We start from the raw sequence: 25,237 nt of genomic DNA on the forward strand, positions 1-25,237 counted from the left end.
TTCTCTAATGCTGAAAAAGCTGTTAACACAAATAGTGTCCAAGACTGGTGTGGTTTCTCGATCTGATTACGTGTATTTTGTCACTGTCTGTAAGATGAAACGAAATAGGCCGGCCTAATATTGCAGCAGTTGTAACACACACCACATAAGCAAGACTGTTTTGGCACAAATGGTCATTTTTATAACAGACAGAATTCACAAAGTACCAATTTGAAATGCCTATTAAGCATACTACAAGCAAAAAGCTTTATGTTAGGAAATAGTTTCGCAGTTCATTCATACACTCCAGCTTCTCAAGCTGCCCTTACTAGTGTAGTGGTCTGACCAAAAATTTTCTGTCAAGATTTCATTTTCTTCGATACAATGAGAAGATAATAATGTAATATTTCTTACCTGTTATTCCTGTTAGTCATTTATTTCCATTCTGGTAGTCTGAATCTATGGATTTCGCTGGTAATTATAACAAAGCTGATCATTCGCAAACCCAGTCAACCACATAAACACCGACTGGCACTCATCTGCTCAGCTCGTACAGCCCCGCCCTCTTTTGTCTGCAGGAAAGTTTATTTCTAGATGCGACAGGGATTACCCTGGCAGACATCACGTACACTATGCACGCATTCAAAACTCAACTTATGATTCATTCAGAAATCAACTTAGAATGTGTTCAAAAACCAACAGGAATGTGTTTCAAAATCATATAAATAATCGATAGACCAATGTGCGCTGGGTGCTAGGCGCTTTGTGAAATGAGTTTTTTCCCCTCAAGACTATGAATTTGGCCCTCCACTGTAATTGTTGCCCGGGGAAGATACCCCAGTTATCCCTCCATCCCCTCAATCTGGGTCTCTCGCACATGCGCGAATCTGGCAGCTTGGGTGTGTCAGTTAAATTTTTCTGGTTAGTATCTGGCTGCCTGCCATCTAACAGCCACACTTCTGTACCCAGAAGTGGGAGAAGGTACTTCTCATACATGATTCAACTGCGCATGCGTAAAAGCTCGCTCGCAACTACTCAAACGAAACTAATGTAAACAATTCTGACATCATGCTCATCGGAGGCAATTTGTTTTTATGAAGCACTGCATAGTCTTCCTAAAGCTAAACGTTTAACACATTTTGCTGTTGGCAGACACTTGTATGAGCACTGTGTTTTGTTGTATGTGGCGCATTTCCTTTGCAATTTATTTATGTGTGGTTTCCTTTCTCCCCCCCCCCCCCCCTCCCCTCCCCTCCCCGTTCATGTTTTGTTACTGCAGTATTAACCTGCAGTAGCGAGATACAGTCTTAATATCCTTTGTTAGGGTACTGGTTCTCACTAGTCAAAATTACAAAAATTTAGCTGTAAACTAAAATAATGAGAAGTTCCCAGAATTCTAAAAAATTCCTTAGTTTTTCCCAGTTTCCTCCTGGATGAAAAAATTCCCAGGTTTTTCCCGGATCTCCTGGTTGTCCCGGGTCGTATACACCCTGCAATTGTAAGATTGGTCGATATGTGGCCCATGGTGCTGCCCCCTAATGTCAGTACGGGCTCATGAGCGAAAAGGTTTGACAACCACTGGTCTAGTGTAACATACCACTCTAGTGTAACCACCCCCCCCCCCCCCCCCCCTCTTGCATTTCTGTGACATGACTTGACATTTTGTTCCATCTACATCCAATGTGAATCACTCTTAATGGTGACATTCGTGGATACAGTACATGATTTCAGCACTTCATTATCCTCGACTGAAACCACTTTTTACTTATGTTAATGTACAATGGGAAGTAAAAAATGTATTTCATCTTTCTTATGATAAACATTTCAATAGTAATCATGTCATCAATACTCTTAATACATGGGAGGGTTGATGTGTGCATATCAAATCAATTTGACAATCCAATTATAGTGCAACAACACACAAATATTTGTGGACTTTTATTGTAGAATATTTGGAAGCATTTATTCAGCAATCTTGTTTTGTGCTCTAACAAAATCATAATAAGTTTGTACTGCATTATTATACATTGATAATATATCACTGAAACTGTACAGTACAAGAATCTGAAACAAACATTTTGCATCCTTTCTCCCTTTGGAGAATTTTGGCAAATATAAACATGTGAGTATTAAACATTATTTAACAATGCATAATTTAACACACTTGTCAAAGTGTTTATAAAATCAGCACAACAGTACCACTTGAAGTTGAAGAAGTAAAGACACTCATTTAGTAATTATCCAGAAAATAATTTTCTTACTTTTTTATCACAGGAAAAAACACTCTTCTCAATCTAGTTCTATAAAAGTTTGACTGCAGCATTTCAGACACACACACTCCAAGCAACAAATCACATGACAAACAATTGAGAGCCAACTCAACAGATAAATAACATCTCTGAAGTCTGTACATAGAAACACATAGCATAGAAACTTACAATGTAAGAGCTGTTCATTAAATAGTAACAACCTATAATAATTTATGATTTGCAGCTCCTTCACTGCTTCACAAATACTACACTGAGAAGCATACCAAATCCAAAACTAATGGAGCGCCACAGGTATTACATTTGTCTTTAACTTCTGTTTTACAACTAGTTTCAGATTAATATTTGTAGACAGAAGAACTTTAGCATCTATATCAGAAAAAATATCACATTTCACTCTCATATTGTTAAAGAGGAAGTATGATATCTGATGCCACTTTATTATACATACAAAAAATAAAAAATTAATAAAACAGATAATCTCACCCAACTAAAATCATTGTCAGCACATTACAGCATGGAATGCAATGGACACCCAGGACATTCACAAAGACAATATCATAAGGGAAAAGGGAAGCACACAGTTCAACACTTCTTCCTTATAAAACACTGGAGGCAATAATATTACCTCAAAAACTAATAAAAAAGTCGATATTCTAAATCTTAAATGTTTTCTTTGTTATACATTCTATAAGATGAAAGCATGTGATTCTGTACACATGCCACCATTATAAAGTTGCTGAACTTCTAGTTATGCTTCCTTTCTTAGTATGTTTTTCACTGAAAAGATTAATTTAATTATTACATTTTATAATAGCACCCATTCAGAATTTGTAAATTCTAAACTGTAACATTAACACACTTCATAAAAATATAAAAACTTCTTTATTTAATAAAATTAAATGCAAACTCTGTGTGCTAACTGAAAGCAACTTCTGCTAGTTGCCTTTTTAAAAAGACATCACTGACACTGAAAAACAACATGCTACAGGATCTTTTTTTTTTTTTTTTGTTTTGTTTTTGTTTTTGGCAGTTTCGCCAGGCACTGAAAAACTATAATTAAATTCTCTCACTTATAATTTCTGAAGAGACAATAGCAGTTGAATCTTGAGAAAAAGAAGTTACAGCCTTGTAATACACTTTGGAGAAGGAAGGAAGCTGTGATTATTACTTCCAGATAGTACACACAGAGGAAGGTGTATTATCTGCTTTCAACAACCAGCCATGTCTGCTGTTACTTACAAAGTAACTCAATTCCATAGCTGACAAAAACACAGAAGTCCAGGCCAGCCTCACATCATCATTTTTAAGTTACTTCTGCATGTATTTGACTTCTGCTACAATGATTTCCATTATTGAGGATAAACGATAATAAAGAAACCAAATTTTTCTTCCTGAAAGATACATGTAGGCCACTGTACTCATAAATAAAGTAGAGAGAGACAAGGAAAGGGAGGAAAGGGTGCCTGATTAATGCAAATCCTAAGCACACCATGAAAGGAAATGGTACCCTGACAATCTTCCAGTAACTGAACTTCACTCTCTTAAAAAGCATCAATGGAATCCATTTTCGGCTATAGTATCAAGGGGGTAATTCAGTTCTTGCACAGATGATCCTTCCTTATCCCAAGCATAAAGGGTACAAACCACAATGGAAATATAATGGAAGTCACCTGATCTCGTACTGGTAAAAACATGGACTGTTATGAGCTGCATAAGCTAAATTTTTTTAACACTGTAATAAGTATTAACACCAATCTTCTGCTTGTAATGACTGATTACTGAATAGCTTGTACTAAACTATGTACCCTACAAACATCCATATAATATATGAACAAGCATCCCCCATTTCAAAACCCTTTAAAAATCTAGAGTTTCCATAAAGAGTGAAATTTTGTCACTGACACTTCAAACACTTCTCAAGTTACATTTTATATCTTTCTGAGATTCAACAGGTCTAACAACTGAATTTATGGAATCTTCAGTATTGCAATCCACAGATAACTTTTATATACTATCTCAAACACCAGTAAATCTCTAAATGTAGCCAGCACTGATTCATCTTAGGAGTAATAAATCTGAATTTATGTTTTATTGTGAACATACACACACACACACTGAATATCAGTTCTGTAAATAACATGCTGTAATACAGAGAATAGTTGTTGCTAAGCTCCAAATATTTCGTATAAGCAGCTTTCAGAAGGCACTACTATTCCTTAAAATCTACTACAAACTGTGAGGATGTTGCAATTCAAACATCACTGGCAATTTTCAAAAAAATATTTTCACAGTATCAATGTTTCAATATCTCAAAAATGTGTCTCTGCTCAAATTATCATTTGGAACTGAAAACAGGAGAGAAATAATATGGCATACAAAACGCAAAGGCCATAAGCAATTTGTCACAACCAATTTAGTAAAAACAGAAACTTTTCCAGAGCAGATCTGAAATTGAATCCTGCTTTGAACGACATCAGTGGTCAGCATTAAAACAAACGTTTCACAGAAACAAGGGCTTTGCTTAACAACTGGTTCATAACAGTTTTGAACAATCTATAAGAACAGCCAATAATGAACCTTTCCCCTTTGGAACATTGCAAGCCCACTACCACACAATATGACAAATTTAAAATCCAAATTAATTCAACAACAACACATAAAACATGCAATAATTTCACATTTCCAGAATCCTTGCCGAATCATTGTGAGCTTCTGTGAACTATACATCTTATAAGTCAATGTTCTTAATTATTATTAATCTCTAGGATCACATTTTTCTGACGACCACACTTCCTGTTGGCCGTTTTGTGCTGTCAAGTATAACCATACATTCTCAATTATAGTAATTCACAAATATTCCTTCAGCTCAAGTTTAAGTGATTCTACCTATCCATCTAACTTTAACATGACTGAACAAGTGAGCACACAATTCAACATTTTTCTCCTAGTATATTAGTTACTGTGCAGGGTGTATGTGACATGGGATGTAGGTCGAAAAGTAGTTAAGTCAACAACAAACTATTTGGAATCAAGCAAAGTATGGTGATATTTTGAAGCTTTCAGGGCAATAAGCTTAATCTGATGCTATCATACCACCTAACTCAATTTTCAACAAAGCTCATGATTCATATATTATTTTAATCACAAAAATAAATCTGTGGTGTACACTGGAATACACACTTGGCCAATAGTTTCAACAATGAAGGACAAAATGGCGATAAGGAAAGCTATTGGGAGTCACTGACACATGATGGGAGGAATGGAATTTTTGTTGACATGTCAACTCTGTAGGTCAAAGATTCTGCAGAGTTTCAGATTAACAAAAGCTCCAATACCATTTTTAAAGAAGTAAAATGAAACTAAATAATGATTCTTAGTACACACATCCACACTCAGGTCAAAGATAACTAAAGCATTTTATGAAGGAAGACAAATTTTAAAAAAGTATGTATATGTGATTACATTAAAAATAGGAAAAGTGAGGTGCAAGATTAATGGATTAAGTAACAAATTTGGTGGTGTGGAACACTGGTACAGCGACAGAGAAGAATAGCAGTGCTTCATTTGTATTCTCAGTATCTGAACAAATGAATTATACAAAGTACATAGTGAGAGAAGAAAAGGAAAAATCAGAGTACAAATGTACCCCAGATGAAATAATAATAATAATGTGTGTGTGTGTGTGTGTGTGTGTGTGTGTGTGTGTGTGTGTGTGATATATTGCAAAAATAAGGACAAATGAAACTGTCTTCGCTAAAGTATATGCGGAGGACAACTGTAATACACCACGAACAGGAAAGGAAATCCAACATTATTCCACATTCAAAAAAAAAAAAAAAATAGTGGTTCTAAGTAAATGATACAACTAACAACTGTCTTAAAAAAGAAATTAACCAATACTTCAATACAAACTGCCCTTAAAACTGTATTAAGTATAAATATACAGTCTCTTAATTCTTCCCACCACCCCCCTTCCCCAGATCATGAAATAATTATGTAAATTTTAAGGGTGGTTCAAATATGACTGTGAATATAGTTTTGGTTTTAGGAAACCTACAGTCATGTAATATATGACTAGAATCCAACACAGTGGAGCACATCGTTCAGATGCTCATTCATTGGTATTATGCTCACTATCTTTTATAAATATTGAGATCACTAACAATGATAAAGAAACTACCTATACAGTAATTACATATTTTAAAAAAAAGAGGGAGCACACATATGCAACAGGATCCTAAGGTAAGATAACACAACTGTTCATAGTTAATGGTCACATTTTGGTGAATAATTACTCACAGGTACAATATAAAATACGTACATTAATTACAGAAAACATTAACAAAATGTCAATGTAAATCAATGTATCAGAGAATGGGCTTCGATTATTCGATTAATGACTAGTGGGTATTAAAACTATTCTAATTAATGAACATATGATGCTCTTGTAACATTATGATGATCGCTTTGCTAATAGGAGCGGTAAATTAGGGGTTATGTCCATATCAGAGCGTCTTTCATACTCGTCATTCTTTGAAACTAGTTGAACATTGTCATCAGAGCTTCTTGTACTCAACCGACGCACTTCAGGATTGAGCAACAGGAAAGGTTTTGGGCTACGTTCTGAAACAGGAAAATATATCTAAATAAGTAAAATTGTTGCCTCCTGATAAAGAATTGCAATTACGTAGAACTAATGTACTACATATTTGTTAAGAACCAACAAATTTTATACATTCAAAGATGGAAAACACATTTCATATATTTTGCAGATTGGGACAACATGGGAAAGACACAGAGCTGGAAGAGGGAAGAACAGAGTTAGTCATGAGAGGTAGTACTGGTGCAGAGCATCCATTCACATGCACCTATGCAGCGAACCAAGGGCAACGTGTGTGTGTGCGCGCGGGGCAGGGCGGTCATCAGAAAAAATGCACTAAAATGCAAAAGGATATAGAAGATCCAGAGTAAGAGAGAATAAATAAAGGAATACATGGGTGAGTTAAAGTGGAATGGGGGAGAAACATGGGAGTGTGAGGCCACCATGGGGCAGAAGAATGTAATGAAGGAGGAGGGTAGAAGTACATCTACATGGATACTCCACAAATCACACTTAAGTGCCCAGCAGAGGGTTCATCATACCACCTTCACAACAATTCTCTATTATTCCAATCTCGAATAGCACATTTAAAAAACTAACGCCTATATCTTTCTGTTTGAGCTCTTATTTCCCTTATTTTATTGTGATGATCATTTCTCCCTATGTAAGTCAGCCTCAACAAAATATTTTCGCATTTAAAAGAGAAATTAGTGATTCAAATTTCATGAGAAAAGTCCACCACAATGAAAAATGACTTTGTTTTAATTATGTTCACCTCAGATCCTGTTATCATGTCAGTGAGACCCTCTCTCCTATTTCATGATAATACAAAATGTGCTGCTCTTCTTTGAACTTTCTTGATGTACTCCATTAACCTTATCTGGTAAGCATCCCAGACCGCACAGCAGTACTCCAAAAGAAGACAGACATGTGTAGTGTAGCCAGTCTTTTTAGTAGATCTGTTACATTTTCTAAGCCTTCTTTCCAATTTAAGTTGTTGGTAATTGTAATTTAGTTGAACTTATGGCCTTTATATTTGACTGATTTATTGTGTAATTGAAGTTTATTGGATTCCCTTTAGCACTCATGTGGATGACCTCATACTTTCCATTACTTGGGGTCAACTGCGAATTTTCACACCATACAGATTCTTTCCTAAATCCTTCTGCATCCTTGTTTTGATCTTCTGGTGACTTAACAAGATGATAAACGACAGCATCATCTGCAAACAGCCTAACATACAGCATTTTCTGCCAGGTTTCAAGACAATGTTTCACTATAAGCATCATGCATTTAAGTCTGCACTAAATTTCGAACTTCTGTACAGGGTCGCCAATCTAGGATATTTTGAGTTCATTTAAATTTTGCATTCTTTTTCCATTCTGCAACAGTGTTCTGACCCATTTTGTGTACCACGGGAGACGGGCTCCATCGTTAGTTAATTTATTAACTGCTGTCGATACTATTTCTTTGAATTCAAGCCACATCTGGTCTACACTTACATTGATAATTTGGAAGTAGCAGAGATTGTTTCTCAGGAAAAGTGTCAAATGGATTACAAAGACTTGCAGTGACTGGGGTCTGGTTGACTGCAAGAATGAACTGTGTGTTGCAAAGAGTGTTCTCACCAGTACAATTCAGAAGAGATGGGATTGGAAAAGAGACCCAAATGGTATAGGCCATCAAAATCAATCACAAAATGTTAAGACAGCAACAGATCAACTTGGCCCTTGGGCACAATTTAATGGAAGCCATCAAGTCAACCTGACCATTTGCTCATAAACTACACACTTATATAACTTGTAGCAGCTGCAACAATATTGGTACATTATGGCTGAGTCATGTTGTCTACAGAATTTGTAGCTAAGTATATGCTAAAGCAATGAAATAACTCTACCAATTCTGAATGGAGAAAGAAAGCAAGATTAAGTAATAATGGTCCCTTACCGATAAGGTCATTAGAGAAGGATCACAAACGCAAACTGGACAAAGATAGGGCAGGAAATCTGGTTTGATGTTTCCAAATTAACAAACTTATTATCCACTTTACATGATTTAAGGAAAAAACAGATGTCTAAATTTGTGCGGCCAGACAGTGATTGGAATCCTTCTCCTCCAGAATGCAAGTCCACTGCTCTATCACAACTCTTTTGAATTTTGGGGTTTATTATTTCAATAAATATTGTAAATATTTATATAAGCCAGATAATGCACCCACCTAGTGACTATACTTAAAGCAGCAAAGACGACAAGCAGCATCTCTGATATCAGATTTATCATTGAAGCATTTAATTCTGTGGTAAGATTAAACTCAGGATCCAAAATGAAAACAAGTAGGAAAGTTTTGGATTTACAAACTCATAAGCATGACCATAAAGGCAATTTCAAAATTTTAGAGAAAACTAACATCCACAGGTACATATCCACCTACACATATACTCAAAAGCATCATAAGGAGTAAGGCAGTGGGAATTTTCAGAAACACAATCCTACAATCTTTTCCCAATCTATTTTCAAGTGGTCCATGGTAAGAACAACTGTCAGTAAACAACTGTATGAGCTCTGGAAAATCCAGGATGGAATGTACGAGAAGGAAAGTTGCTACTCACCATATAGTGAAGATGCTGAGTCACACATAGGCACAACAAAAAGACTTTCACATTTGAAGCTTTCGGCCAAATGCCTTCATCAACAATAGACACACATACACACGCATGTACACACACTCATGCAAACACAACTCACACACACGACTGCAGTGTCAGGCAGCTGAAACCACTCTGCGAGTAGCAGCGCCAGTGCATGATGGGAATGGCGACTGGTTAAGGAGGAGGCTGGGGCGGGGAGGGAGAGAGATAGTATGGTGGGGATAGTGGACAGTGAAGTGCTGCAGGTTAGGCGGAGGGCAGGGGAGAGGTAGGGAGGGGGGAGAGAAGTAGCGGAAAATGAGAGAAATAAATAAAAAGACTGGGTGTGGTGGTGGAATGACAGCTGTGTAGTGCTGGAATGGGAGCAGGGAAGGGGCTAGATGGGTGAGGACAGCAACTAACAAAAGTTGAGGGCAACACAGGATGTATAGCAGGGAAAGTTCCCACCTGCAAAATTCAGAAAAGTGTTGGTGGGAAGGATCCACATTGCACAGGCTGTGAAGCAGTCATTGAAATTAAGGATAGAATGTTTCGCAGCATGTTCGGAAACAGGTGGTTCACTTGTTTCTTGGCTACAGTTTGTCTGTGGCCATTCATGGGGACAGAAAGCTTGTTGGTTGTCATGCCTACATAGAATGCAGCACAGTGTTTGCAGCTTAGCTTGTAGACTATACGACTGGTTTCACAGGTAGCCCCGCCTTTGATGGGATAGGTGATGTTAGTGACTGGATTGGAGTAGGTGGTGGTGGGAGGTTGTATGGGACACGTCTTGCATCTAGGCCTATTACAGGGGTATGAGCCGTGAGGTAAGGGATTGGGAGCAGGAGTTGTGTAAAGACGGGTCCACACTGAGCGCGCCACGCCGTGCTGCTGCATCCCGCGCACAGCTGTAACAGAAGGGAGTGCGCCGTCCGCACCCCACCGCGCCGCTCCGAGGCGTGCACTGTGTTCCACTTGGAGCGCGCGCATGGTCTGAAGATGGAGCAAGCCGAAGCCCCGTCAAAATTGAGCACGCGCAATCGCGCCACTTCCTTTGATGTACCGACAACCGCTGGAAAACTGCGCGGCGCAGCACGATGCGGCGCAGCGTGGTTCGCTGTCCACACTGAGTGCGCAGAACCGCGCAAGGCCGTTTTGCGCGGTGCGGCGCGCTCAGTGTGGACCCGCCTTAAGGATGGAAGAGTATATCGTGTAGGTTCGGTGAACGGCGGAAAACCACTGTGGGAGGGGTGAGAAGGACAGTTGGCAGGACATTTCTCATTTCAGGGCATGACGAGAGGTAATCGAAACCCAGGTGGAGAATGTAATGCAGTTGCTCCAATCCTTGGTAGTACTGAGTTACGAGGGGAATGCTCCTCTGTGGCCGGATGGTGAGACTCTGGGAGGTGGTGGGAGACTGGAAAGATAAGGCAAGGGAGATTTGTTTTTGTACAAGGTCAGGAGGATAACTACTGTCAGTGAAGGCTTCAATGAGACCCTCGGTATATTTCGAGAAGGACTGCTCGCCACTGCAGATGCGACGACCATGGATGGCTAGGCTGTACGGAAGGGACTTCTTGGTCTGGAATGGGTGGCAGCTGTCAAAGTGGAGGTGTTGCTGGTGGTTAGTAGGTTTGATATGGATGGAGGTACTGATGTAGCCGTCTTCGAGGTGGGGATCAATGTCTAGAGAGGTGATTCACTGGCTTGAGTAGGAACACGTGAAGCAAATGGGGGACCTAGATCTGTGTCAATACAGAAAAGTCTCCTTATCCCTAGCCAGATACCAGTCCCACATCCTGTTCCTGCATTGTTGCTTGTCTCATGGAATCCTTCCTAATGACCTTACCATCAAATTACCCACCTCTGGCTGCCACCCCTCCTTTCACAATGACCTCCGCCTGTTCAAATTCCGCCAATCCTTAGCCCTCACTAACATTGTCCTGCAAAACGATATCAACCAAGGCCAAACCTCCTTGCAGTACCTTCTCTCCATCTGCAAGATTCTCCTGCTACGGAATCCCAAATTCCTGGAACCCATAACACACATCGAAACTCTTGCCCTGCAGGAACTTGAGTAACATGCATGATGCCACCTCAAAAAGCTCTCCAGCCTGCTCATTTCCTACTCCCACCTTGGAGTACCACTGTCCACCACCTCTACAACAACCTCCAAACCTCCCCCACGCCCCTCATAGCTGACAAACCCTGTCTTGCAGACCTACTACACTTACCCCTCCCTCCAAAACTCCCTCCCACCACCACACAGAATCCAGAACTTAAACAGATCTGCAACACAGTCATTAACTTTTCCTCCAGAAGCCTTAGCCCCACAGAAATATCAGTCCTTTCCAAAGGCCTCACCTTTAGCCCCACTCCCAAATTCAATCATGCAGAACTTGTTAAGGACCTTCTCTCATTCTCCCGGTCCCTACTGTGGAAAAACTTCTTCGCCACCAACTCTACCAGCCCCACTCCCAAATTCATTCACGCAGGACTAGTTAAAAACCTTCTCTTCTTCTCCCGGTCCCTATAGTGGAATCACTTTTTCACCACCAACCCTACCCATCAGCCTCAACCAAAAACCAATACTGAACCTTGCCTAACTCAGTTCACTCGTCTATCCAACCATGATCCACCTCCACTACCCCCAAACCACCCCCTGTTAACTTTCCAGAATTTCTTAACCTCAAACCTTGCCTCACCATCATTCCCCAAATTCCTAAACATGCAGACTAACCTTTCATCCACAGAAAGAACCGCAGTCCACCATCTAAAAACTGATCCCAATCTTATAATCCTACCTGCGGCTAAGGGCTATACTACTGTTGTTCTGAAATGCAAGGATTACCTGGCGGACAGACTTCGCCAGCTGTCAGATATTTTCACCGATGAACCTTGCCACAGTGACCCCATTCCAGTAACCCAGCAGGATCTACAGTCACTATTCAAATCTCAGGGCCCATCCCAGAACCTGTCCCCCGGTGTCCATCTCTCTACTCACCGAGCGAGGTGGCGCAGTGGCTAGCACACTGGACTCGCATTCAGGAGGACGACGGTTCAATCCCGTGTCCGGCCACCCTATTTAGGTTTTCCATGATTTCCCTAAATCGCTCCAGGCAAATGCCGGGAAGGTTCCTTTGAAAGGGCACGGCTGGGTTCCTTCCCTGTCCTTCCCTAATCCAATGAGACCGATGACCTCGCTGTCTGGTCTCCTCCCCCAAACAATCCAAATCCAATCCAATCTCTACTCACCCCTGCCACTACCCGCACTCCTATATTCTCACCCACAATTACTTCTCCTTTGAAGGCATTACCTACAAACAAACCCAGGATACGACTATGGGCACCTGCATGGCAACTTCCTATGCCAACCTATTCGTGGACCATCTACAGGAATCCTCCTTAAAAACCCACAATCCTAAACCCCTCACCTGGTTCAGATTCTCTGATGACACCTTTGCTATCTGGATTGAAGGTGAGGACACCCTATCCACATTCCTCCCAAACCTCAACAACTTCTCTCTCATTTGCTTCACCTGGTCCTACTCAAACCAACAAGCCACTTATCCAGACATTGACCTCCACCTCGAAGATGGCTACATCAGTAACTCTGTCCATATCAAACTAACTAACCACCAGCAATACCTCCACTTCGACAGCTGCCACCCATTCCACACCAAGAAGTCCCTTAGACACCAGTGGTCATCGAAATATACCGAGGGTCTCATTGAAGCCTTCACTGACAGTAAAACAAATCTCCCATGCCTTATCTTTCCAGTCTCCCACCACCTCCCAGAGTCTCACCGTCCAGTCACAGAGGAGCATTCCCCTCGTAACTCAGTACTACCCACGATTGGAGCAACTGCATTACATTCTCCACCTGGGTTTTGATTACCTCTCATCATGCCCTGAAATGAGAAATGTCCTGGCCACTAAACTTCCCACTCTTCCCACAGTGGTATTCTGCCATTCACTGAACCTACACAATATACTCGTCCATACTTACACAACCCCTGCTCCCAACCCCTTACCTCATGGATCATACCCTGTAATAGACCTAGATGCAAGACATGTCCCATACATCCTCCCACCACCACCTACTCCAATCCAAACATCACCTACCCCATCAAAGACAGGGCTACCTGTGAAATCAGTCATGTGTTCTACAAGCTAAGCTGCAACCACTGTGCTGCATTCTATGTAGGCATGACAACCAACAAACTGTCTGTCCGCATGAATGTCCACCGACAAACTGTGGCCAAGAAACAAGTGGACCACATGTTGCTGAATACGCTGCCAAACAGGATATCCTTCATTTCAATGACTGCTTCACAGCCTGTGTGATATGCATCCTTCCCACCAACACCAGCTTTTCTGAACTGCGCAGGTGGGAACTTTCCCTGCAATACACCCCATGTTCTCGTAACCCTCCTGGCCTCAACCTTCTTTAGTCGCTGTCCTCACCCACCTAACCCCTTCCTGCTCCCATTCCAGCACTACACAGCTGTCATTTCACCACCACACCCAGTCTTTTTATTTATTTCTCTCCTTTTCCATTACTTCCCTTCCCCCTCCCTACCTCTCTCCTGCCCTCCCCACCTAACCTGCAGTACTTCACTGTCCACAATCCCCACCATACTATCCCTCTCCCTCCCTGCCCAAGCCTCCTCCTTACCCAGTCGCCACTCCCATCATGCACTGGTGCTGGTGCTCACAGAGTGGTTTCAGCTGCCTGACACTGCAATCGTGTGTGAGAGTTTCTGTTTGTGTGAGTGTGTGTGCGCGTGCGTGCATATAGGTGTCTATTGTTGACGAAGGCCTTTGGCCGAAAGCTTTTAAGTGTGAAAGTCTTTTTGTTGTGCCTATCTGCGACTCATCATCTTCACTATATGGTGAGTAGCAGCTTTCCTCATAATATTATTCTGTGTGAACTCTAATATATCTGACTTTCATATGATGGTGATTTCTTGGGATGTATGTGGGAGGAACTAATATGATGCCTTATTCTTCTTGGAACATTCACTCTCAATATTTTAACAGTGAACCTCCCCGTAATGCACAACGTCTCTCTTGTAGCACATGCCACTGGATCTTTATGAGCTTCTCCGAGTTTATTAAATGAACATCTGATAAAAAAGTATAAATCCTTTCTTCTGTAAACGAACTGCATTCTTACATTTACTTCAATTACTCTCAGTCTGTCATCAACTTTTCCCAACCCACAATTAATTATGTTGGTATTTACTGTCACAACTGTTTTAAATGATTTACTGTCAACATGGTTTACGTGCCATATGTTACATTTATTTAAATCGAGGGTCCACTGCCATTCTGCACACTGCCAATCCTTTGCAGAACTTCCTGCATTTTGCTATAGTTTTCTGGTACTGAAACTTTCCAAGGTACATCATCCACAAACAGCCTCATCAAGCTTCCAGTAGTATCTAGCCTTTGAACTACACCCAAAGTAACTTTTGCATATGGTGGTATTTCCCCATCAGGAACAATATGATGAGTTGTATCTGCTAGGAAATTATTAATCCAGTTGTGAAGCTGGTCTGATTTTCCATTGGCTCATATTTCATACTAAAAAGCAGTGTAGAAAGTACTGAATGCCTTTTGCAAGTCAAGGAACCCAGTCTCAACCTTTGCATCATTATCTGTGGCTCTTTGGATCCCATGGACAGACAGAGTGAGCCGAGTTTTACAAGATCTTTGTTTGTAGATACGTTTTCTTCAAAAACATCATAACACAAGCATAAAATATGTTCCATAAATATGACACTAAATGACAGCAGCAGATCTACAACTACATGCACCAATCCAACAACTCTTTTTAAAATGGCAATGGCCTGTACCTCTTTCCTATCACTTGGAAACGTTTATGCTCTAATAACCTACAATATTCTGCTCGTAATCTGTAGGGATTCATACAGGTGTACTTCTCTACTGCGTTAATTACAATTTGATTTTCTATTCTGTAGTCATTTGGCTCAATGTAAGTCGTTTCAGCATTCATGCAATAATTGAAAGCAGAACTATGATCTGCAGTGAAATAATTTGAGAAGCCTGACTTCAGCATTTCAACCCTTTCTCTATAATATTTTACTTGTGTTCAATGAGTGAGTGAAAAGATGATCTACATCCATTTAACAATTTCATGTACTGAGGATTTTTCATCAAATTGATGGGCAACATTTCAATATTCAATTCTTTGAATGCTGCTTATATTGCTCCCATTATGCTATTTTGGCCTTTGCTCACACTTTGTTTGTCAACACACTTTGACTTTGCTTAAATCTGTGATGAAGTACTCTTTGCAATAACAACTTCCTAGCACTGCAATTGTATAATACCAAGAGTTTTGTCATCCTCAGCATACATGTCATTTGTTGTTGGCTGCTTCAATAATCTGCAATCTGTTTCCTGTCATATTTGTCAAGAAAAAATATTTCCTTTCTTTTTAGCATTTCTTTCAATACCTGGAGTCATTGATGTTAAACAGCCTTATGGTCACTGATTTCTTCCTCTCTGTTAACTGAAATGAAATGATCGTATGGCATTGTTGGCCGGGAGGCCCCATGAGGGGAAGTTTGGCCACCGTAGTGCAAGTCCTTTTTAGTTGACGCCACTTCGGCGACTTGCGAGTCAATGATTATGAAATGATGATGAAGAACACACAACATCCAGTCATCATGAGGCAGAGAAAATCCCTGTCCCCGCCAGGAATTGAACCAGGGACCCCGAGCGCGGGAAGCGAGAACGCTACCGCAAGACCACGAGCTGAGGACTATGTTAACTGAATTGAATAGTTCAGGTCTTGTAACTCTTCAGGCTTTCCCGGCGATCTAATGACATCTTGGGTTGTCGGGTGTTCTGCCGGATATCAGCGTCGTACTTGCACGATATTTCGGTCACGTAGCTCGAGACCTTCATCAGGTGCGACCTGAGACTGCTCCTCGAGTGGACCTGGTCCAGTATTTATGCCTATGGACTTCCCCCTCCACCAACGGCTGCAGGCGCTTCCTCTGTGGTCCGCGCCCATTCCCTGTGACCTGCTGGAGCGTTGCTGCTCCGTTTTCCGTCCGCTGCGGTTCTAGGTGTTCCCTCTGCGGTCCGCGCCCACCAAACCCGCTCCTGGGGGTTTCATCTACGGTCTGGGGTACCAGGCGTTCCCCCTGCGGTCCGCGCCCGCTCACCACGACCTGTTGGAGCGTTGCCGCTCCGTTTTTCATCTGCTGCGGCTCTGGATGTTCCCTCTGCGGTCCGCGCCCACCAGTCCCACTTCTGGGTGTTCCATCTTCGGTCTGGTGCTCCTGGCAGTCCGTCACGGGCTCGTTTACCATCTCCATGTCTCTGGTTCTTCTGTTTGTGTAGTGTTGCAGCTGGCCCCGTTGCTCCTTTAACAATTCCAGAGCCGGATCCCAGGCTCTGCTTAGCTGGTACCCTGTGTCACGATTCATAAGATCGTCAGCCATTTTAATCTCAATCGATTCTCTTATGACACTGTCCCAAAATCTGGGTGTTTGTGCTAGAATCTTGGTATCCTCATACTTCATGGCATGATCTAGCTCTAGACAGTGTTCAGCAATGGCTGACTTAGTCACCTGTCTTAATCTAGTGTGCCTCTGATGTTCTTTGCACCTGATCTCCACAGTTCTTGTCGTCTGGCCAATGTAGGACATGCCACATTGACAAGGTATATTGTAAATCCCTGGTTTTCGTAACCCCAGGTCGTCTTTGACACTCCCCAGCAGTCCCCCGATCTTGTTGGATGGACAGAAAACACACTTGATATTGTGTTTACGCAGGATCCTACTGATTCTGGCAGAAATAGAGCCAGCATAGGGCAGATATGCCACCTTCCTTGCTTCATCTTGGCCTTCTTCAGGAACCTGTGGTATAGTGGCTGGTCGGAGTGCCCTCTCAATTTGTCTGTCCGTGTATCCATTCTTGGAGAAAACTGTTTTGAGACGTTCTATCTCTGTGGGTAGATTCTCTTGGTCTGATAGGGCACGTGCTCTGTGGACCAAAGTCTTCAGAACCCCATTCTTCTGTGCAGGGTGGTGACAACTGCTGGCCTGCAGATATAAATCAGTGTGTGTAGGTTTTCGGTACACGCTGTGGCCAATTGATCCATCTGCTTTCCTCTGGACTAGTACATCCAGAAATGACAGCTGGCCATTCTTCTCCAGTTCCATGGTGAACTTGATATTAGTGTGGCATGAGTTAAGATGTTCAAGAAACTCATTGAGCCTGTCCATCCCATGTGGCCAGAGCACGAAGGTGTCATCCACATACCTAAAGAAGCATGTGGGTTTAAATGTGGCTGTCTCCAATGCCCTCTCCTCAAAACTCTCCATAAACATGTTGGCAACCACAGGGGACAGTGGGCTGCCCATAGCTACACCTTCAGTTTGCTCGTAATATTGGTTTCTGTACAGGAAATACATGGATGTCAGTGTATGACTGAACAGGTCCAACAGAGCACCATCAAATTTCTCTGCAATCAGTTCTAGTGAGTCCTTCAGTGGGACCCTGGTGAACAGCGATACCACATCAAAACTAACCATGATGTCCGAATCTGTGATGTTCAGTTGCTTGAGGCGTTGCAGGAAATCTTCTGAGTTGCGGATGTGGTGAATACATTTCCCCACATATGGAGCCAGGAGACCTTTCAGGTACTTGGCTGTTGTGTACGTAGGTGCCCCAATATTACTGACAATAGGACATAGGGGCACACCCTCCTTGTGTATTTTAGGCAGACCATACAGTCTGGGTGGCACTGGCGCTTTTTCCCGTAGTTGTCTGATGATCTTATCGGGCATCCCTGTTTCCTTCAAGAGAGCACTAGTCTTCTTGGCCACCTTGTCCGTGGGGTCACACTCCAGAATTCTGTATGCAGGGTCCTCCAGAAGTTGGCGTACTTTCTCATCATAATCCACTCGCTGCAAGATGACAGTGGAGTTCCCTTTGTCTGCTGGCAGTACCACAATGCTGTTGTCTTCCCGTAGTTTCTTGAGTGCAAGCCTCTCCTCGGTTGTAGATGAAACCCCCAGGAGCGGGTTTGGTGGGCGCGGACCGCAGAGGGAACACCTAGAACCGCAGCGGACGGAAAACGGAGCAGCAACGCTCCAGCAGGTCACAGGGAATGGGCGCGGACCACAGAGGAAGCGCCTGCAGCCGTTGGTGGAGGGGGAAGTCCATAGGCATAAATACTGGACCAGGTCCACCCGAGGAGCAGTCTCAGGTCGCACCTGATGAAGGTCTCGAGCTACGTGACCGAAATATCGTGCAAGTACGACGCTGATATCCGGCAGAACACCCGACAAACCAAGATGTCATTAGATCGCCGGGAAAGCCTGAAGAGTTACATCAAAAGTCTCTACGGGGAGGAGATGTATCAGAATATCAAGAAGCTGGACAAGCTACGGCAGAAGAAAGGGAAGATGCTGAGTTCTCTCAGTTTTTTGCTGAGGTGTCGAGATGGAGAAGTGGTACCAGTATTTGCCAGAATTAAACATCACATCAACTCCAGAGCGGCGAACAAGATAAAACGCAGAGCTAGCATGGCACTGGTGAGAGAGAGGATTCGAGATATGCGCCACAGGTTAGATGTTGTGGCCAGGGAGCTGTTACACATTCATCTGTACATGGCAGCTTCCTTAACAAGAGAAGATTGGGATTGGGTAGACCGTGCCTCCTGGTCTTTAGCTGAGTGTGCTAGAAGGAATGCCTCATCTTGCCAATCTGCAAAGTTTGACCGCATGAGCAAGAAAGCACAGCAGATGGAAGAGACACGCACGGTGACGAATCTGAGTGGCATACAGTTTGATGATACGACCTTAAAGGTACTCAGCAGGGGTCTCAACTTTGCTACGACCCCTAGAAACGTACCCATTTCAGGTTTCGTCAGTGCAGTAGAGCAAGTTGCAGCCACACTTCCACCTAATGTGGCAGAGGAAGTCCGCCGAGAGACCTGCAGGGCCCTCACCAAGGCCAGGCAGCCGAAATCGAACATCACAACCGAGGAGAGGCTTGCACTCAAGAAACTACGGGAAGACAACAGCATTGTGGTACTGCCAGCAGACAAAGGGAACTCCACTGTCATCTTGCAGCGAGTGGATTATGATGAGAAAGTACGCCAACTTCTGGAGGACCCTGCATACAGAATTCTGGAGTGTGACCCCACGGACAAGGTGGCCAAGAAGACTAGTGCTCTCTTGAAGGAAACAGGGATGCCCGATAAGATCATCAGACAACTACGGGAAAAAGCGCCAGTGCCACCCAGACTGTATGGTCTGCCTAAAATACACAAGGAGGGTGTGCCCCTACGTCCTATTGTCAGTAATATTGGGGCACCTACGTACACAACAGCCAAGTACCTGAAAGGTCTCCTGGCTCCATATGTGGGGAAATGTATTCACCACATCCGCAACTCAGAAGATTTCCTGCAACGCCTCAAGCAACTGAACATCACAGATTCGGACATCATGGTTAGTTTTGATGTGGTATCGCTGTTCACCAGGGTCCCACTGAAGGACTCACTAGAACTGATTGCAGAGAAATTTGATGGTGCTCTGTTGGACCTGTTCAGTCATACACTGACATCCATGTATTTCCTGTACAGAAACCAATATTACGAGCAAACTGAAGGTGTAGCTATGGGCAGCCCACTGTCCCCTGTGGTTGGCAACATGTTTATGGAGAGTTTTGAGGAGAGGGCATTGGAGACAGCCACATTTAAACCCACATGCTTCTTTAGGTATGTGGATGACACCTTCGTGCTCTGGCCACATGGGATGGACAGGCTCAATGAGTTTCTTGAACATCTTAACTCATGCCACCCTAATATCAAGTTCACCATGGAACTGGAGAAGAATGGCCAGCTGTCATTTCTGGATGTACTAGTCCAGAGGAAAGCAGATGGATCAATTGGCCACAGCGTGTACCGAAAACCTACACACACTGATTTATATCTGCAGGCCAGCAGTTGTCACCACCCTGCACAGAAGAATGGGGTTCTGAAGACTTTGGTCCACAGAGCACGTGCCCTATCAGACCAAGAGAATCTACCCACAGAGATAGAACGTCTCAAAACAGTTTTCTCCAAGAATGGATACACGGACAGACAAATTGAGAGGGCACTCCGACCAGCCACTATACCACAGGTTCCTGAAGAAGGCCAAGATGAAGCAAGGAAGGTGGCATATCTGCCCTATGCTGGCTCTATTTCTGCCAGAATCAGTAGGATCCTGCGTAAACACAATATCAAGTGTGTTTTCTGTCCATCCAACAAGATCGGGGGACTGCTGGGGAGTGTCAAAGACGACCTGGGGTTACGAAAACCAGGGATTTACAATATACCTTGTCAATGTGGCATGTCCTACATTGGCCAGACGACAAGAACTGTGGAGATCAGGTGCAAAGAACATCAGAGGCACACTAGATTAAGACAGGTGACTAAGTCAGCCATTGCTGAACACTGTCTAGAGCTAGATCATGCCATGAAGTATGAGGATACCAAGATTCTAGCACAAACACCCAGATTTTGGGACAGTGTCATAAGAGAATCGATTGAGATTAAAATGGCTGACGATCTTATGAATCGTGACACAGGGTACCAGCTAAGCAGAGCCTGGGATCCGGCTCTGGAATTGTTAAAGGAGCAACGGGGCCAGCTGCAACACTACACAAACAGAAGAACCAGAGACATGGAGATGGTAAACGAGCCCGTGACGGACTGCCAGGAGCACCAGACCGAAGATGGAACACCCAGAAGTGGGACTGGTGGGTGCGGACCGCAGAGGGAACATCCAGAGCCGCAGCAGATGAAAAACGGAGCGGCAACGCTCCAACAGGTCGTGGTGAGCGGGCGCGGACCGCAGGGGGAACGCCTGGTACCCCAGACCGTAGATGAAACCCCCAGGAGCGGGTTTGGTGGGCGCGGACCGCAGAGGGAACACCCAGAACCGCAGCGGACGGAAAACGGAGCAGCAACGCTCCAGCAGGTCACAGGGAATGGGCGCGGACCACAGAGGAAGCGCCTGCAGCCGTTGGTGGAGGGGGAAGTCCATAGGCATAAATACTGGACCAGGTCCACTCGAGGAGCAGTCTCAGGTCGCACCTGATGAAGGTCTCGAGCTACGTGACCGAAATATCGTGCAAGTACGACGCTGATATCCGGCAGAACACCCGACAAACCAAGATGTCATTAGATCGCCGGGAAAGCCTGAAGAGTTACATCAAAAGTCTCTACGGGGAGGAGATGTATCAGAATATCAAGAAGCTGGACAAGCTACGGCAGAAGAAAGGGAAGATGCTGAGTTCTCTCAGTTTTTTGCTGAGGTGTCGAGATGGAGAAGTGGTACCAGTATTTGCCAGAATTAAACATCACATCAACTCCAGAGCGGCGAACAAGATAAAACGCAGAGCTAGCATGGCACTGGTGAGAGAGAGGATTCGAGATATGCGCCACAGGTTAGATGTTGTGGCCAGGGAGCTGTTACACATTCATCTGTACATGGCAGCTTCCTTAACAAGAGAAGATTGGGATTGGGTAGACCGTGCCTCCTGGTCTTTAGCTGAGTGTGCTAGAAGGAATGCCTCATCTTGCCAATCTGCAAAGTTTGACCGCATGAGCAAGAAAGCACAGCAGATGGAAGAGACACGCACGGTGACGAATCTGAGTGGCATACAGTTTGATGATACGACCTTAAAGGTACTCAGCAGGGGTCTCAACTTTGCTACGACCCCTAGAAACGTACCCATTTCAGGTTTCGTCAGTGCAGTAGAGCAAGTTGCAGCCACACTTCCACCTAATGTGGCAGAGGAAGTCCGCCGAGAGACCTGCAGGGCCCTCACCAAGGCCAGGCAGCCGAAATCGAACATCACAACCGAGGAGAGGCTTGCACTCAAGAAACTACAGGAAGACAACAGCATTGTGGTACTGCCAGCAGACAAAGGGAACTCCACTGTCATCTTGCAGCGAGTGGATTATGATGAGAAAGTACGCCAACTTCTGGAGGACCCTGCATACAGAATTCTGGAGTGTGACCCCACGGACAAGGTGGCCAAGAAGACTAGTGCTCTCTTGAAGGAAACAGGGATGCCCGATAAGATCATCAGACAACTACGGGAAAAAGCGCCAGTGCCACCCAGACTGTATGGTCTGCCTAAAATACACAAGGAGGGTGTGCCCCTACGTCCTATTGTCAGTAATATTGGGGCACCTACGTACACAACAGCCAAGTACCTGAAAGGTCTCCTGGCTCCATATGTGGGGAAATGTATTCACCACATCCGCAACTCAGAAGATTTCCTGCAACGCCTCAAGCAACTGAACATCACAGATTCGGACATCATGGTTAGTTTTGATGTGGTATCGCTGTTCACCAGGGTCCCACTGAAGGACTCACTAGAACTGATTGCAGAGAAATTTGATGGTGCTCTGTTGGACCTGTTCAGTCATACACTGACATCCACGTATTTCCTGTACAGAAACCAATATTACGAGCAAACTGAAGGTGTAGCTATGGGCAGCCCACTGTCCCCTGTGGTTGCCAACATGTTTATGGAGAGTTTTGAGGAGAGGGCATTGGAGACAGCCACATTTAAACCCACATGCTTCTTTAGGTATGTGGATGACACCTTCGTGATCTGGCCACATGGGATGGACAGGCTCAATGAGTTTCTTGAACATCTTAACTCATGCCACCCTAATATCAAGTTCACCATGGAACTGGAGAAGAATGGCCAGCTGTCATTTCTGGATGTACTAGTCCAGAGGAAAGCAGATGGATCAATTGGCCACAGCGTGTACCGAAAACCTACACACACACTGATTTATATCTGCAGGCCAGCAGTTGTCACCACCCTGCACAGAAGAATGGGGTTCTGAAGACTTTGGTCCACAGAGCACGTGCCCTATCAGACCAAGAGAATCTACCCACAGAGATAGAACGTCTCAAAACAGTGTTCTCCAAGAATGGATACACGGACAGACAAATTGAGAGGGCACTCCGACCAGCCACTATACCACAGGTTCCTGAAGAAGGCCAAGATGAAGCAAGGAAGGTGGCATATCTGCCCTATGCTGGCTCTATTTCTGCCAGAATCAGTAGGATCCTGCGTAAACACAATATCAAGTGTGTTTTCTGTCCATCCAACAAGATCGGGGGACTGCTGGGGAGTGTCAAAGACGACCTGGGGTTACGAAAACCAGGGATTTACAATATACCTTGTCAATGTGGCATGTCCTACATTGGCCAGACGACAAGAACTGTGGAGATCAGGTGCAAAGAACATCAGAGGCACACTAGATTAAGACAGGTGACTAAGTCAGCCATTGCTGAACACTGTCTAGAGCTAGATCATGCCATGAAGTATGAGGATACCAAGATTCTAGCACAAACACCCAGATTTTGGGACAGTGTCATAAGAGAATCGATTGAGATTAAAATGGCTGACGATCTTATGAATCGTGACACAGGGTACCAGCTAAGCAGAGCCTGGGATCCGGCTCTGGAATTGTTAAAGGAGCAACGGGGCCAGCTGCAACACTACACAAACAGAAGAACCAGAGACATGGAGATGGTAAACGAGCCCGTGACGGACTGCCAGGAGCACCAGACCGAAGATGGAACACCCAGAAGTGGGACTGGTGGGCGCGGACCGCAGAGGGAACATCCAGAGCCGCAGCAGATGAAAAACGGAGCGGCAACGCTCCAACAGGTCGTGGTGAGCGGGCGCGGACCGCAGGGGGAACGCCTGGTACCCCAGACCGTAGATGAAACCCCCAGGAGCGGGTTTGGTGGGCGCAGACCGCAGAGGGAACACCCAGAACCGCAGCGGACGGAAAACGGAGCAGCAACGCTCCAGCAGGTCACAGGGAATGGGCGCGGACCACAGAGGAAGCGCCTGCAGCCGTTGGTGGAGGGGGAAGTCCATAGGCATAAATACTGGACCAGGTCCACTCGAGGAGCAGTCTCAGGTCGCACCTGATGAAGGTCTCGAGCTACGTGACCGAAATATCGTGCAAGTACGACGCTGATATCCGGCAGAACACCCGACAACCCAAGATGTCATTAGATCGCCGGAAAGCCTGAAGAGTTACATCAAAAGTCTCTACGGGGAGGACATGTATCAGAATATCAAGAAGCTGGACAAGCTACGGCAGAAGAAAGGGAAGATGCTGAGTTCTCTCAGTTTTTTGCTGAGGTGTCGAGATGGAGAAGTGGTACCAGTATTTGCCAGAATTAAACATCACATCAACTCCAGAGTGGCGAACAAGATAAAACGCAGAGCTAGCATGGCACTGGTGAGAGAGAGGATTCGAGATATGCGCCACAGGTTAGATGTTGTGGCCAGGGAGCTGTTACACATTCATCTGTACATGGCAGCTTCCTTAACAAGAGAAGATTGGGATTGGGTAGACAGTGCCTCCTGGTCTTTAGCTGAGTGTGCTAGAAGGAATGCCTCATCTTGCCAATCTGCAAAGTTTGACCGCATGAGCAAGAAAGCACAGCAGATGGAAGAGACACGCACGGTGACGAATCTGAGTGGCATACAGTTTGATGATACGACCTTAAAGGTACTCAGCAGGGGTCTCAACTTTGCTACGACCCCTAGAAACGTACCCATTTCAGGTTTCGTCAGTGCAGTAGAGCAAGTTGCAGCCACACTTCCACCTAATGTGGCAGAGGAAGTCCGCCGAGAGACCTGCAGGGCCCTCACCAAGGCCAGGCAGCCGAAATCGA

General features: G+C 44.1%; 1 protein-coding gene across 3 annotated transcripts in view; it reads right to left on the reverse strand.

Annotated features, from left to right (window-relative positions):
* Positions 1 to 1,882: 1,882 nt before the first annotated feature.
* Positions 1,883 to 25,237, reverse strand: part of LOC126482380 (uncharacterized) — a 91,706-nt gene continuing 68,351 nt past the window's right edge. For 2 of the 3 annotated variants that reach the window (XM_050106479.1, XM_050106478.1), the window contains exon 7: positions 6,080 to 6,872. In XM_050106479.1, the coding sequence (XP_049962436.1) occupies positions 6,703 to 6,872 (170 nt within the window). In that variant the 3' untranslated portion in view covers positions 6,080 to 6,702. Of the gene's footprint in view, positions 3,027 to 6,079; positions 6,873 to 25,237 lie in introns of those variants that run through there. The other variant, XM_050106480.1, reaches the window with a different exon arrangement.

This window comes from Schistocerca serialis, chromosome 5 (genome assembly GCF_023864345.2).
Source record: "Schistocerca serialis cubense isolate TAMUIC-IGC-003099 chromosome 5, iqSchSeri2.2, whole genome shotgun sequence".
In the NCBI taxonomy this organism is placed as follows: Eukaryota; Metazoa; Arthropoda; class Insecta; order Orthoptera; family Acrididae; genus Schistocerca; species Schistocerca serialis.